This window comes from Lagenorhynchus albirostris, chromosome 16, assembly GCF_949774975.1.
Source record: "Lagenorhynchus albirostris chromosome 16, mLagAlb1.1, whole genome shotgun sequence".
In the NCBI taxonomy this organism is placed as follows: Eukaryota; Metazoa; Chordata; class Mammalia; order Artiodactyla; family Delphinidae; genus Lagenorhynchus; species Lagenorhynchus albirostris.
In genome coordinates this window covers 24,507,119-24,523,935 of record NC_083110.1, presented here as the reverse complement: position 1 = coordinate 24,523,935, position 16,817 = coordinate 24,507,119, and the positions used below count along the sequence as shown (strand labels likewise).

Genomic DNA, 16,817 nt, shown 5'->3' with positions numbered 1-16,817 from the left:
GTCAGTAGTGAGAAGTGTGAAATTTTTGAAAGTCTCCTGAGATATGGAAGGTATTACTGTGAGGTTGATGATTATTTTAATGTTGTGTGTGAGGTTTTGAACCTAAAACAAATGCATACTTTTTTCTAAAGAGAGATTTTAAAAGGCATCCCAATTATAAAGGTGTCAAGCATGTGTGTTAGAATACCAGTTCAATTATTTGCTAGCTACTTGACCTCAAGCAAGTTATTTAGCAGTGTACCTCAAATTCCTCATCTGTAAAATGAGAATAATCATGGGGCTTATCTCATAGGACTGTTGTGAGCATTAAAAGAGAGCATTGTAGCGCAGTGTAGGCAAACAGTAAGCAGTCGATAGTCAGTTACTATTCTTACTTTTCCATATTTTCCACCTTGTAATGTTTTTCTGGACGGGGGTTTGCTTCTCCATTAGGTTCAGAGCATCATTCGCTCCCAAACCAGCATGGGAATGCGTCACAGAGATCGTTCTACAACTGGTAACACCCTCAAGTCTGGCTTGTGTTCAGCCCTCACAACCTACTTTTTTGGAGCTGATCTCAAGGGGAAGCTGACAATCAAAAACTTCCTTGAATTTCAGCGTAAACTTCAGCACGATGTTCTGAAGCTGGAAGTAGGTATTCCTTGGACTTCAGGGCACTGTCCATCATGTATGCACGTAGAGCTGCTGGGTTGGGAGGGGCCTGTACTGTAAATATTCTTTCAATCTGCCTCCAACCATGAGAACTGATTAGTTTGAGCCTTATCAGTGATCTACAGCCGGACAGCAGGTAGGAAATAATATGTCTTACAATAAGTTTGTTCTGGGACTGAAAGCCAAAAAAGTCAAATTGAAAATCTTAGTTGTCTTTGGATACTCAGCTTGAGGAAAAAGAAGTTCAGGAGTCAGAGTAGTTCTCAACCTGAGCATGTATGTTTATTGTGTAGAAGGCACCAAAGGGGTAAGGAGAGGGGGATAATAAGGAACTCTTTCTTTGAAAGTTTACAAAGGTAGTAACAGCTGGAAACACAAAATGTCAGAAATAAAAATGTATGTGCTCAGAGTTACAAAGGTGTCATACTGGGTTTGAGGATTTACTTTTCCACTTAAAGTTTAGACCATCATGGTGTTCAGTTCCTGGACACAACTCTGTAAGAGCATTACCTTTTTCTATGCGTGTACTTGTTGAATTAAGTAAGTAATTGGGGGTTAATTGGCTACTGAGTCTGTTCAGTTCAAAACGTTCATTAAATGCCTTCTATATGCACTTTAGTCTGGAGATAAAAAAATGAAGTCTCTGATTTCTTCTGATTATTAAAAATTCCCTTATGCTGGTGTTCCTCAACCTCTGTTTTTGGTTAACATATGCCCTGCCTTAATGTTACTTGAAATTTCAAAACATTAAATCCTATGACTAAAAACACATAAAAGTATTGGAGAAAAGCACTGCTTTGTTTTTAAACTCTGAATATTACTTCTCTATCTGCTCTCCCATTTTTTCCCTGGAGATTCTAATATACTACTCCCACCTCTTCCACCTACTTCCCTCAGTTGAGACAGTTTGAAAAATCACAACTGAATTCCCATTACTGATAAGAACACTGTTTAATATTCATTCTCTAGGAGAGAAGCAGAAGAATAAATCATACTAAAAATCAGATCTAACTTTGGAATGTGCTTTTGTACTGTTTTTTTTGGAAATGGTATAATTAATATTCAAGGAACTTACCTCAAAATAATGGTTTTCCACGATTCAGCCTCCTTCAGGAGGCTCTTGTAGCCCTTATAATACATGGTAAGCACTATATATTTATTATATATATAGTGCAGGGGGCACAAAACTTTACCTCTACCCTCCTAGGGTCTCCACCTGGGCCTGAGTCTTAAATTGACATCAGACAGATTAACAAGAGAAAAGTATACAGATTTTTACACATACATGAGAATCCCCATAGGAAAATGAAGACCCAAAGGAGTGGCTAGGCCTAATTGTTTATATACTAAGTTGAACAAAGAGAGGCAACTTAGCTTTGTGAAGTTTGCATTCTTATCACCAGAAAAGGGGAGTCAAAGTCAAGAGTAATTTGTACAAACAGATCTTGTTAAAATAATTCTTATCTTCCTTTAGTCCCCCATATATTTTAGTTACTCATCCACAGTTGCCTCTCTTTGTTTCTTTCCTGGTAGTATAAGGAGGACATCTTTCACATGGGAGTTTCACTTCCGGCTTTGAGGAGTCCAAAAGTTTTTGTGTAAGAGTTGGTATGTACCAGGATTCTAGACCTATGCCTTAGTATGCATACCTGTAATGGTCTTCTTTGGAAGCCTTATAACATAATCTAGGAGTGTAAATTATTTAACTTATTAATTATGTAATTACAGTTTAACATATAGTATACATCCATCAAATGTAGTTAGAGAATAAAGCACAAGCTAGAATGGTACTTTTAACAAACTCTAAACGATAAATGTAGAATGTTATAAAGCAGATTAGGGATTTCATACATGTATACCTGCACATAACCTACACCCAAATGTAGAAGAAGAGAGATCTAAAAGAGTATATCTAAGATACTTATTCTAGAAAACACTCTTGTATTTGACATTGACTTGGATCTTCTGTAGGCTTTGGGCCAAGACATACCAACACTGTTCTGTTTGACAATCAGCAATTCCTCCTGTAAGGGAACCAATAGACTCTTTTGTGAAAGAACCCAGCCTAAAATATAATAAATGTTCTATTTATTATATAAACGTTTATTAATCCTGAGTCCCTTCTTTCCATATAATACACAAGTTCAGTGAATAAGTGCCTTCTTATCAGTAAGCCCCATATTTAAAGTTTCATCAGTCAGTACTATGTCTTCCCAAGTTGATGTGTAATTCTTTGAGGAGGTGTGAATAGCAGAAAGAGCAAAGGCTTTGGTGTACTCATAACGAGACCTTGGTTAAAATTTTCCTTCTACCACTTACTGGCTATCTGACATTCGATGAGTTATTTATTCTCTCAAAGCCTATATCCTCATTTATACAACGTGGTGATGATTAAGTGAGATGATGTTTCTTATAGGCTGAATTGTGTCTTCCCCCAGAATTGATATGTTGAATCTCAACCCCCAGTCTGGAGATAGGGCCTTTAAAGATGTGATTAAGTTAAAATGAGGCTATTAGGATGAGCCCTAATCCAGTCTTACTGGTAGCCTTATAAGGAGAGGAAATTTGGACACACAAAGAGACACAGACACCAGGGGTGTATGTACACAGAGGGACAACCATGTGAAGAGACAGCAAGAGGGTAGCCAACTGCAAGGCAAGGAGAGAGGCCTCAGAGGAAACCGACACTGCCTACACCTTGTTCTTGGACTTCCAGCCTCCAGGACTGTGAAAAAATAAATTTCTGCTATTTGTCACCCAGTTGGTAGTGTTTTATTATGGCACCCCTAGTGAACTAACACAGTGGTGCATGCCTGAAACACTTGGCATGTACTATGCCTTTAACAGATTCTTTCACCTTCTTTTGTATACCCTCTGCCCTTTAGTATGACAGTTGGCATGTAATAGACACGTAAACAGGTCATCTCAGATGAATGACTGAAAGGCCTTACTTTCATTTTGAAATATATTTCTGATAAAACATCTAGAAAATAGAAGCAGTTTTTGTTTTTGTGAAACACTTTTAATTTTACTTTTCGAAGTTTGGGTAATTTATCCCCTCACTGAATATGAAATATAATATCATCACAGCCAAGAGGAAAATAGGAATCATTAACAGTATCTTAGCTTTCATATGGGTTTTATAGTTCCATTATTCTTTCTATTTATCTCTTACCAGTTTTATTTCACTGCTTACTTATCTACTTTAGAATTTTAGATCGAGGAGACTTATAGCTCCATTTGGTTATTTCTGTCTTTTTCTCACCACAATAGCTTTGAGAGTGAAGAGAACACTATTTATCTGTCAATTTTAATTTCCACAGTGGTTAGGGAAGGGGAAAAAGTCCATGAAAATTTATCAAATGCCTACTATGAGCCAGGCATTGTACAGATATTACATGCCTTCTTTATTTTAGTTCTCGCCAGCCCTATTGGGCTATGAGCCAGGCATTGTACAGATATTACATGCCTTCTTTATTTTAGTTCTCGCCAACCCTATTGGGTTTGGCGGTATTATACCGGTGTTACAGAGGTAGAAACTGAAATTCGAAAAGATAAAAGTTGCAGAGCTATTAAATGGTACAACCAGGATTCCAACTCACTCTTTCAGACTAAACTCTTTTCTATTCATCATCTGATTGTTATTACTTTTAGTCTGAGATGAGGTTTCTGTACCTGACTTATTTAGAGCTCTAAAGAAAAACAAAACGTTCTGAAATTTAGAAACAAACAAACAAAAAGTCTTGAATATTTATAGTCTCCCTTCTTCAGCACCATGTTTTTCCAGTTCCTTTGCCCTTCAAGTTGAATGTTGTGGCTGAGAAGAAATACACTGTTCTTTTGTGTTGATAAGATACTACCTAAACTTGCCGTTTAGTTTCTTTTCATAACAATCATTAACTTGTTAGATTTTTTTAGAGTGTTCTAATGCTCTTATCTCTGGTCATATTTGTTTTATTCTACCCTTATGTCTTTATTTGGGAACTCAAAAAGCATGGGTTTGGGCTTCCCTGGTGGCGCAGTGGTTGGGAGTCCGCCTGCCGATGCAGGGGACACGGGTTCGTGCCCCGGTCCGGGAAGATCCCATATGCCGCGGGGCGGCTAGGCCCGTGAGCCATGGCCGCTGAGCCTGCGCGTCTGGAGCCTGTGCTCTGCAGCGGGAGAGGCCACAACAGTGAGAGGCCTGCATATCGCAAAAAAAAAAAAAAAAGCATGGGTTTGAAAGAGTGACTTAAGAATGCACAGTTTTATAAGAAAAGATAAGTCAATAGTGAAATACCTTTGTGTTTAAGGCTGTTGGGAAAAGGAGTTATAATGACTTGGAATAAAATTATGAACTATTTAATTAAATACTTAAATTTTCACATGCATATAAGAGCCACATATACATGCATTTTAATAAATCGTAATGGCTTAATGTCAAAAAAAGAATGCACAGTTTTTTAAAAAATCCCTTTTGAAGTTATTAAAAATTCCATCTAAGTCTCCCAAGAGCTATTTAGCTGAGTTCCTTGGAGACAGGTGCCAAGTCTAATTTCAGTTAATATATTCATTGATTTCTTGAGGACTACAGCAAGTAGGATGTCAGTCAAAAATGAAAGGTAATACAGAACTCTTTGAAAGATTATGATTAATTTTAATTTGGGGGGAGGAGAAAAAGGAGCTGTCATTATGTCAAAGAAAAGCAAAAACTAATTTATACAAGAAGGAAGAAACCAACTCCAGAATACGCAACAAGGAAACTGAAACAGTATCATCTAATGGAATTCCAGTCTGTAGCATGATGTTTTTTATTAGTTTTGGGGGCTCGCATGCTTATTGCATAACCAACAAGATTATCACATTTTAAGATGGAATAAGTATCAATAATCTGAAGGTAAATTAGATATAGTTCAAAGGGTAACAGTAACTGTCTTACATTCCCAGTCTTCAAGAAAAAAAATATTGAAGTTAACTAGATTTGTTCAGTCAGAAAGAAAGATAACAGGGAAACATAAAGAACTATGCTAATTATTCCCATCTGCCAATAAGAGTAGAGCAAAAAAATGAGGGTTAATTTAATTTAAATATTTAGGAACTCAATATTAAGGAATTCCAGAATCACCTACCCTTTAGATCATCAGGCTGACATCTTTGTACTCGTCTCTTTAAAGTACTAAAGTAGAATTAAATCTTTCTTGTCCCGATACAGAGGGCCATATTGAAAGACAAACTTCAGCTCTTTTCTTGGCTGAAAGATTGTGGGAAATGAGACCAGAATGCTTTCAACCAAACACTAAACCAAACACTTTCTGGAACTAGAACACTCTTGGCAGAGCAGATTTCTTTTTATCTTAGCATCCTGTTTTGGGGTGTTTTTCCCCTGGGAAACTGACACTTATTATGTAAACTTAAAGATGAGAGTTGACTTTGATTTAATTAAATCTAAGAAACAATATGTGATATGTTCATTGGGTTTCTTTTAGTTTTATTCTTCCACTTTTGCCTCTACAAAGCAGAATGTGGATAGTAATAAATCTATAGTTTCTTATTCCATCCTTAGATGTTTTCAGCTTGAATTTTCCAAAAGTCATTAAAAGGGTTATTAAAGAGTACTTGTCTCTTTTAGGGATTTATAACTTTAAGGAGCCAAGTACATGTTTAAAGGTTTAAAAAAAAACCTTTATTATTATCTTAATAACCTTGTTTTAAACCTAGTCTTTCTTTGCCTAGGACACCAAGGGACTTTTTAGGAAATAATCATCACTTTAAAAAATAGAAATATAGGGACTTCCCTGGTGGTCCAGTGGGTAAGACTCTGTGCTCCCAATGCAGGGGGCCCATGTTCAATCCCTGGTCGGGGAACTAGATCCCGCATGCATGCCACAACTAAGAGTTTGCATGCCACAACTAAGGAATCTGCATGCCACACCTAAGAATTCCACATGCCACAACTAAAGATCCCGAATGCTGCAGTGAAGATCCCACATGCCTCAACTAAGACGCGGCACAGCCTAAATAAATTAATTAATTAAATATTTTTTAAAAAATAGAAATATATATAATAATAGAATAAAAATTTAATTGCCCTCAATAATTCCTTATAAATCAGTCACCCATGACTTGATGTCAATACTTTTTAAAGCTGATTCTGTCTTCTCTCTGTACCACATTGTCAGGTAGGTTCAAAGTCTTGCCCTGATGAAACCAAGTTAGCTCTCAGGGTGAGTTACATATATCTTCTCATTAGAAGAAGATATGTAACACCCAAAACCAAACTCATTTAACTTGCAATTCCCTTTACACCCTGTAGCTCAAGTTTGCTATCATTTGTGGCTTATAGGTAGAATCAGACTGGAAATACTATACATGGTAGAATGTCCGTGGTGATATAAAGCTCCTTTGAGGTTGTAAATGTAACCTTGACAATTACTCTGTAAAAACTATACAAAACAGTGCTTTTTTGTTTCATATTTTTTGGACAATGAAGGGAAAAGTTGAGTGACACTTTGATTGCTTAAAATACATGATCTAGGCGTGATTTTTAAAAGGCATTAATTAGTACTTCTGAATCTGACCTTTCAGATTGATCATTAAAGTGCAGAAAACTCTTAGAGATTAATACTGTTTTTTTATTTGCAGATAGTGTTGCAATTCCAAAGTCAATATGTTAGTCATACCTTTTATCATACTTGGCAATCACCAGGATTTTCCTGTCGTCACATATCTCTAATTTACATTCTAAGTTAATTTTAAACTGGCCACAAGAAAAAAGGGGCTCATAAATAAATCATGAAAATCAGATCTTTCTCAGGGAAATTTTTCCTCAGTCTGTCATTCAAATAGTCTTATCAACCATTTTTTAGTAGAAAACAAATGCTTCTCAATTTATGAATGAGCTGTGTACCAGCATATCAAAAGTTCATAGGTCAACGCTTTGGAATTCAGAATACAGTGAAAATTTTTTTAGTCTTACAGCAGAATATTTAATTTACAATATAGTTGAATGTGATACAGTAAAATGAAAAGTAGTATGAAAGAAGATGATTGTGAATGTATAATCTGTGCCTACTCTTCTAGCCACAACAGTCTGTGGGTGTAGACCTCTAGCAGTACCAAGCATTTTAACAATAATTTGAGTACATATTCCTAATAAAAATACTAGCCAACATCTCTTGAGCATTCACCATAAGCCAAGCACTACTCTAAGTGCTGTATGTACATTATTTCCTGTAATCTTCACAACACTGTGAGGTTGGTATTATAATTATCCACATTTAACAAATGAGAAAACTAAGGCACAAAGAAGTTAAGTAACTTGCCCAGGGTCTCTCACATAATAAAGGAGGAGCTGAGATTGGATTCTAGGCAGTCTGCCTCTAGAGTCTGCTCTTTTTTTTTTTAATTGAAATATAGTTAATTTACAATGCTGTTACTTTCAAGTATATAGAAAAGTGATTCAGTTATATACATACAAATATATATTACATTTTAGACTCCTTTTTTTTTACATCTTTATTGGAGTATAATTGCTTTACAATGGTGTGTTAGTTTCTGCTTTATAACAAAATGAATCAGCTATACATATACATATATCACCATACCTCCTCCCTCTTGAGTCTCCCTCCCATCCTCCCTATCCCACCCCTCTAGGTAGTCAGAAAGCACTGAGCTGATCTCCCTGTGCTATGCAGCTGCTTCCCACTAGCTATCTGTTTTACATTTGGTAGTGTATATATGTCCATGCCACTCTCTCACTTCGTCCCAGCTTACCCTTCCCCCTCCCTGTGTCCTCAAATCCATTCTCTATGTCTGCGTCTTTATTCCTGTCCCGCCCCTAGGTTCTTCAGAACCATTTTTTTTTTTAGATTCCATATATATGTGTTAGCCTACAGTATTTGTTTGTCTCTTTCTGACTTACATTTCACTCTGTATGACAGTCTCTAGGTCCATCCACCTCTACAAATAACTCAATTTCGTTTCTTTTTATGGCTGAGTAATATTCCATTGTATATATGTGCCACATCTTCTTTTTCCATTCATCTGTCAATGGACACTTAGGTTGCTTCCATATCCTGGCTACTGTAAATAGAGCTGCAATGAACATTGTGGTACATGACTCTTTTTGAATTATGGTCTCTCAGGGTATATGCCCAGTAGTGGGATTGCTGGATCATATGGTAGTTCTATTTTTAGTTTTTTAAGGAACCTCCATACTGTTCTCCGTAGTGGCTTTACCAATTCACATTCCCACCAGCAGTGCAAGAGTGTTCCCTTTTCTCCACACCCTCTCCAGCATTTATTGTTTGTAGATTTTTTGATGATGGCCATTTTGACCAGTGTGAGATGATATCTCGTGGTAGTTTTGATTTGCATTTCTCTAATGATTAATGATGTTGAGCATTCTTTCATGTGTTTATTGGCAATCTGTATATCATCTTTGGAGAAATGTCTATTTAGGTCTTCTGCCCATTTTTGGATTGGGTTGTTAGTTTTTTTGTTATTGAGCTGCATGAGCTGCTTGTAAATTTTGGAGATTAATCCTTTGTCAGTTGCTTCATTTGCAAATATTTTCTCCCATTCTGAGGGTTGTCTTTTTTATGGTTTCCTTTGCTGTGCAAAAGCTTTGAAGTTTCATTAGGTCCCATTTGTTTATTTTTGTTTTTATTTCCATTTCTCTAGGAGGTGGGTCAAAAAGGATCTTGCTGTGACTTATGTCATAGAGTGTTCTGCCTATGTTTTCCTGTAAGAGTTTGATAGTTTCTGGCCTTATATTTAGGTCTTTAATCCATTTTGAGCTTATTTTTATGTATGGTGTTAGGGAGTGTTCTAATCTCATACTTTTACGTGTAGCTGTCCAGTTTTCCCAGCACCACTTATTGAAGAGGCTGTCCTTTCTCCACTGTGCATTGCTGCCTCCTTTATCAAAGATAAGGTGACCATATGTACGTGTGTTTATCTCTGGGCTTGCTATCCTGTTCCATTGATCTATATTTCTGTTTTTGTGCCAGTACCATACTGTCTTGATTACTGTAGCTTCGTAGTATAGTCTGAAGTCAGGGAGCCTGATTCCTCCAGCTCTGTTTTTCGTTCTCAAGATTGCTTTGGCTATTCGGGGTCTTTTGTGTTTCCATACAAATTGTGAAATTTTTTGTTCTAGTTCTGTGAAAAATGCCAGTGGTAGTTTGATAGGGATTGCATTGAATCTGTAGATTGCTTTGGGTAGTAGAGTCATTTTCACAATGTTGATTCTTCCAATCCAAGAACACGGTATATCGCTCTATCTATTTGTATCACCTTTAATTTCTTTCATCAGTGTCTTATAATTTTCTGCATACAGGTCTTTTGTCTCCTTAGGTAGGTTTATTCCTAGATATTTTATTCTTTTTGTTGCAATGGTAAATGGGAGTGTTTTCTTTTTTCTTTTTTTTTTTTTTTTTGCGGTACGCAGGCCTCTCACTGTGGCCTCTCCCGTTGTGGAGCACAGGCTCCAGATGCGCAGGCTCAGCGGCCATGACTCATGGGCCTAGCTGCTCTGCGGCATGTGGGATCTTCCTAGACCGGGACACGAACCCATGTCCCCTGCATCGGCAGGCGGACTCTCAACCACTGCGCCACCAGGGTAGCCCTGGGAGTGTTTTCTTAATTTCACTTTCAGATTTTTCATCATTAGTGTATAGGAATGTGCATTAATTTTGTATCCTGCCACTTTACCAAATTCATTGATTAGCTCTAGTAGTTTTCTGGTAGCATCTTTAGGATTCTCTATGTATACTATCATGTCATCTGCAAACAGTGACAATTTTACTTCTTCTTTTCCTATTTGGATTCCTTTTATTTCCTTTTCTTCTCTGATTGCTGTGGCTAAAACTTCCAAAACTACGTTGAATAAGAGTGGTGAGAATGGGCAACCTTGTGTTGTTCCTGATCTTAGAGGAAATGCTTTCAGTTTTTCACGATTGAGGACAATGTTGGCTGTGGGTTTGTCATATATGGCCTTTATTATGTTGAGAAAAGTTCCCTCTATGCCTACTTTCTGGAGGGTTTTTATGATAAATGAGTGTTGAATTTTGTCAAAAGCTTTCTCTGCATCTATTGAGATGACCATATGGTTTTTCTCCTTCAATTTGTTAATATGGTGTATCACATTGATTGATTTGAGTATAGTGAAGAATCCTTGCATTCCTGGAATAAACCCCACTTGATCATGGTGTATGATCCTCTTAATGTGTTGTTGGCTTCTGTTTGCTAGTATTTTGTTGAGGATTTTTGCATCTGTGTTCATCAGTGATATTGGCCTGTAGTTTTCTTTCTTTGTGACATCCTTGTCTGGTTTTGGTATCAGGGTGATGGTGGCCTCGTAGAATGAGTTTGGGAGTGTTCCTCCCTCTGCTATATTTTAGAAGAGTTTGAGAAGGATAGGTGTTAGCTCTTCTCAAAATGTTTGATAGAATTTGCCTGTGAAGCCATCTGGTCCTGGGCTTTTGTTTGTTAGAAGATTTTTAATCACAGTTTCAATTTCAGTGCTTGTGATTGGTCTGTTCATATTTTCTATTTCTTCCTGATTCAGTCTTGGCAGGTTGTGCATTTCTAAGAATTTGTCCATTTCTTCCAGGTTGTCCATTTTATTGCCATAGAGTTGCTTGTAGTAATCTCTCATGATCCTTTGTATTTCTGCAGTGTCAGTTGTTACTTCTCCTTTTTCATTTCTAATTCTATTGATTTGAGTCTTCTCCCTTTTTTTCTTGATGAGTCTGGCTAATGGTTTATCAATTTTGTTTATCTTCTCAAGGAACCAGCTTTTAGTTTTATTGATCTTTGCTATCATTTCCTTCATTTCTTTTTCATTTATTTCTGATCTGATCTTTATGATTTCTTTCCTTCTGCTAACCTTGGGGTTTTTTTTTTGTTCTTCTTTCTCTAATTGCTTTAGGTGCAAGGTTAGGTTGTTTATTCGAGATGTTTTCTGTTTCTTAAGGTAGAATTGTATTGCTATAAACTTCCCTCTTAGAACTGATTTTGCTGCATCCCATAGGTTTTGGGTCGTCGTGTCTGCATTGTCATTTCTTTCTAGGTATTTTTTGACTTCCTCTTTGATTTGTTCAGTGATCACTTCGTTATTAAGTAGTGTATTGTTTAGCCTCCATGTGTTTGCATTTTTTACAGACCTTTTCCTGTAATTGATATCTAGTCTCATAGCATTGTGGTCAGAGAAGATACTTGATACAATTTCAATTTTCTTAAATTTACAAAGGCTTGATTTGTGACCCAAGATATGATCTATCCTGGAGAATGTTCCATGAGCACTTGAGAAAAATGTGTATTCTGTTGTTTTTGGATGGAATGTCCTATAAATATCAATTAAGTTCATCTTTTTTAATGTATCCTTTAAAGCTTGTGTTTCCTTATTTATTTTCATTTTGGATGATCTGTCCATTGGTGAAAGTGGGGTGTTAAAGTCCCCTACTATGAATGTGTTACTGTTGATTTCCCCTTTTGTGGCTGTTAGTATTTGTCTTATGTATTGAGGTGCTCCTATGTTGGGTGCATAAATATTTACAATGTTATATCTTCTTCTTGGATTGATCCCTTGATCATTATGTAGTGTCCTTCCTTGTCTCTTGTAACATTCTTTATTTTAAAGTCTATTTTATCTGATATGAGTATTGCTGCTCCAGCTTTCTTTTGATTTCCACTTTCATGGAATATCTTTTTCCATCCCCTCACTTTCAGTTGGTATGTGTCCCTAGGTCTGAAGTGGGTCTCTTGTAGACAGCATATATATGGGTCTTGGTTTTGTATCCATTCAGCCAGTCTGTGTCTTTTGGTGGGAGCATTCAATCCATTTACATTTAAGGTAATTATCGATATGTATGTTCCTATGACCATTTTCTTAATTGTTTTGGGTTTGTTATTGTAGGTCTTTTCCTTCTCATGTGTTTCTTGACTAGAGAAGATCCTTTAGCATTTGTTGTAAAGCTGGTTTGCTGGTGGTGAACTCTGTCAGCTTTTGCTTGTCTGTAAAGGTTTTAATTTCTCCATCAAGTCTGAATGAGATCCTTGCTGGGTAGAGTAATCTTGGTTGTAGGTTCTTCCCTTTCATCACTTTAAGTATATCATGCCACTCCCTTCTGGCTTGTAGAGTTTCTGCTGAGAAATCAGCTGTTAACCTTATGGGAGTTCCCTTGTATGTTATTTGTCATTTTTCCCTTGCTGCTTTTAGTAATATTTCTTCGTCTTTAATTTTTGCCAGTTTGATTACTGTGTGTCTCGGCGTGTTTCTTCTTGGGTTTATCCTATATGGGACTCTCTGTACTTCCTGGACTTGGTTGGCTACATCCTTTCCCATGTTAGGGAAGTTTTTGACTCTAATCTCTTCAAATATTTTCTCGGGTCCTTTCTCTCTCTCCTCCTTCTGGGACGCCTGTAATGCGAATGTTGTTGCATTTAATGTTGTCCCAGAGGTCTCTTAGGCTGTCTTCATTTCTTTTCATTCTTTTTTCTTTATTCTATTCCATGGCAGTGAATTCCACCATGCTGTCTTCCAGGTCACTTATCCGTTCTTCTGCCTCAGTTATTCTGCTATTGATTCCTTCTAGTGTATTTTTTGAGGAAGGGACAGAGATTTCCAGGAATTGGGCCACTGCCCACTTTTTGGCCTTTTATGGTCAGCCTTGGAACTGTCATGGTGCTGGTGGGTGTGTCACTTAACATGCTAACATATTACAATGATCGTATAATGAAATTTAAGGTCCACTGGAAGTCAAATCTTCTGCCATCTTAAACCTAACCGGTTCTAACCAGTCTTTGTCATATCCTCAACGGCCGTCATTCTTTTAGAAGCTGTGCTCTGCGCCCTTCCCTGCTCTTTCACTGGGGCCCACTAAAAATGTATATCCTCCTTGCCTCTATTAGGCAAGTTTTGATATTCTGATCATTTGCCAGTAATTTCTGTCTGCTGACTTAGAGAGTTTTTCTCCCATTATGGAAGTGGGAGAAATTACCCGTATTCTCATATGAAAAATCGTAGCAAGAAGAATTGTTTGCTTCTCTCCCCATTTTTTTTTTGATCATGTAGTTTTTGACCTTTATTTTATTAATATGTCTTACCTTAATTGACTTTCAGTTGTTAAACTATCCTTTCATTTATGGGATATATTTCACTTGGTCACAGTATTTAATCCCTCATATATTGCTGGATTGGGTTTGCTAATATTTTGTTGAGGCTTTTATTTTTCTTTATTCAGTCATTCACTGTGATGAGAAAGTGATCAGCTATGAATACACCAAGCCCAGAGTAAACTGTATGTCTTAATTGTCATCATTATTTTTTAACAGCTTTTCACACTGGCTCGTGCCTTCCAGTTCACTACACCTATAGGTAAAATCAGCACATCAGGCCTTCTCTAGTGGTCATTAGGTGTCAAGTAATGAACACGCTAAACCTCCAAATTTTTTCTGAGTGCTGACGTACTGTCAGCAATGCTCGGACAAAAGCAGTATGGAAATATGTTGTATTTTCAGCTAGACAGTAGATCCCAGAGAGCTGTCTGCAGAAATAATGAAGTCAGAGGAAAACAAACTGACACTCAAATGAGAAAAAATAGCACTTTGCTCTCCTACCAGGATTAGTCCTTGGTTCTTATCTCCTAAAATTGGCGCTTTTATATTTTTTTCCAATAGATAGTCTTTCTGTTTTCCAAAACTCTTGTGATCTCATGAAAAGAAGAATGGCCTTGAACTCTGAATAACGTTGGGCCTCAAATCTCAAAGGAATATATAGTGCCAAGACTAAGGTTTTGTTCATGTTGCTGTGATTTAGAATAAAATGGTTGTTGAAAGCAGAAATTGGATATGGTAAGATCTACTGCCTGCTGAAAGAGTTATCGCAGAGAAAAAAATAGTTTGAGACTAACGTGATATAGCGATTCCATGTGGAAACACTAACTTCATGGATTGATTGGAATATTAAATAGCTGTTAACTTTGCCAGAATTTGGGGCTTGTTCATATTGATCAAGGTCATATCTTAGGAAAAAATAAGCACACAAATTTTGTATAATTCAAAATGCTGTGTGAAATAGTGTATAGAAAGCACTTAGAACAGGATCTGGCACATAATAAGTGCTATATAAGTATTTGCTATTATGAATGATAGAGAATGGATTATTCTTTAACAACCTGAGGAATTTTTCTAACTAAGTCCTTTCAGGCCTTCTTTTCTTTGGAACTGAACTATTTTTTTCTTGCTTTCTCCATCACTCCGTAGCTGATTATATACATTTAAACAAAAAAAGGAAGTTAACTGGAGTGAATTTCCTTGAGCTTATTCCCTCAATAAGGAGAATCTGGTTAAGTTAGGCTTAAATGACCCCATTTTAGTCTAAATTCCCAAACATTAAGACTAGTTTAAAAAAAAGTCAGCAGACTGGAGGATTTTATTTTTTATTTAATTTAATTTAATTTATTTATTTATTGGGGTTTTTTTAAGATTCCCAGTTGGTTTTGTTTATTTAATTAATTTTTATTGGAGTATAGTTGATTTACAATGTTGTGTTAATTTCTGCTGTACAGCAAAGTGAATTAGTTATACATATACATATATCCAATCCTTTTTAGATTATTTTCCCATATAGGTCATCAGAGAGTATTGAGTAGAGTTCCCTGTGCTATACAGTAAGTTCTTATTAGTTATCTATTTTATATATAGTAGTATGTATATGCCAATCCCGATCTCCGAATTTATCTTTTCCCCCCCTTCCCCCTTGTTAACCATTGGTTTGTTTTCTACATCTGTGACTCTATTTCTGTTTTGTAAATAAGTTCATTTGTACCATTTCTTTAGATTCCACATATAAGCAATATCATATGATATTTGTCTTTCTCTGTCTGACTTACTTCACTCAGTATCTGGAGGACTTTTTAAAACAAACTTAGCTTTTGTTCTGAGGATTTAATCATTTTCATTGATTGACACTGAGGAATATGTTTTAATATTTTAGGTTATGTTTCCTTTTTTTAAATGAAGAAATGATAAGTCAATACTTAATTAGCCTCTTATCTAACAAGGAAAGAGTTGCTAGATATAAACCAGTGAAACAAGTTGCAGAGAGAAAGATCCATGCGTTTCACCACAATAAAGATTTAAAACTTGTGTACATAAAACGGACTTAAAATTAAAAGATGGGCAAACTGGGTAAAAAAATTTATACTGTATTAATTAAGGGTAAATATTTTTAATCTTATAAATTAATGAGACAGATATCAGCACTTCTGTAAGTGAATAGGCAAGGAACATAAAAAATTCAGCGGAAGAAATAGAAATGAGCAGTACACATGTTTGGAAAACGGTCAGCCTCACTAGTAATCAAAGAAATACTAATTAAAATGGGTTACCATTTTTACTCTAGCAAAGATTTTTAAAAATTATACTTGATGTTGTCAAGGGTGTTCTAATATACTATTAAGATTATAAATTGATACATCTTTCTGGAGATTAATTAGGCAATATATGTCAAAAGCATTAAAGAGTTTATACCTACCGTTTTTTTTTGAAACATAGCTTGAAGATATCTCCAAGTTATTCTTTTTTTTTTATTTTAATACATTTATTTATTTATTTATTTTTGGCTGTGTTGGGTCTTTGTTGCTGCGTGGGCTTTCTCTAGTTGTGGCAAGTGGGGGCTACTCTTCATTGCAGGCGCGGGCTTCTCATTGCGGTGGCTTCTCTTGTTGCAGAGCACGGACTCTAGGCGTGTGGGCTTCAGTAGTTGTGGCTCGCGGGCTTGAACCCATGTCCCCTGCACTAGCAGACGGATTCTTAACCACTGCGCCACCAGGGAAGCCCTATACCTACCATTTTTACACACACTAGATTGGCAAAAAATTAAAAGTCCGACAATACCAAGTACTGGTGAAGGTGTGAAGCAATGGGAGCTCTTATACATGGCTGATAAAAGTATTGGTGTGAGTCTTTCGGAAAATAATTAGATATTACCTTGATAAGCCAGCAGTTCTACTTCTAGATATATACCCTAGACTTGGAACTCTTGTTACTGTTTCACCAGGACACTGGTATAAGAATATTCATAATAGCATTGTTCCTAATAGCAAAAGACTGACAATAACTCAGATGTCCATCTATAGGAAAACTGATAAATAGTGGTATTTTCAAATACTAGAAATCTA

At 36.4% G+C, this 16,817-nt stretch overlaps 1 protein-coding gene across 3 annotated transcripts in view; it reads left to right on the top strand.

Moving 5' to 3' along the window:
• The window catches only part of MICU1 (mitochondrial calcium uptake 1), a 200,659-nt gene that overhangs the window by 124,660 nt on the left and 59,182 nt on the right, over nt 1-16,817 (top strand). For all 3 annotated transcript variants that reach the window (XM_060127064.1, XM_060127063.1, XM_060127065.1), the window contains one exon: nt 433-630. In XM_060127064.1, the coding sequence (XP_059983047.1) occupies nt 433-630 (198 nt within the window). The remainder of the gene's footprint in view (nt 1-432; nt 631-16,817) is intronic.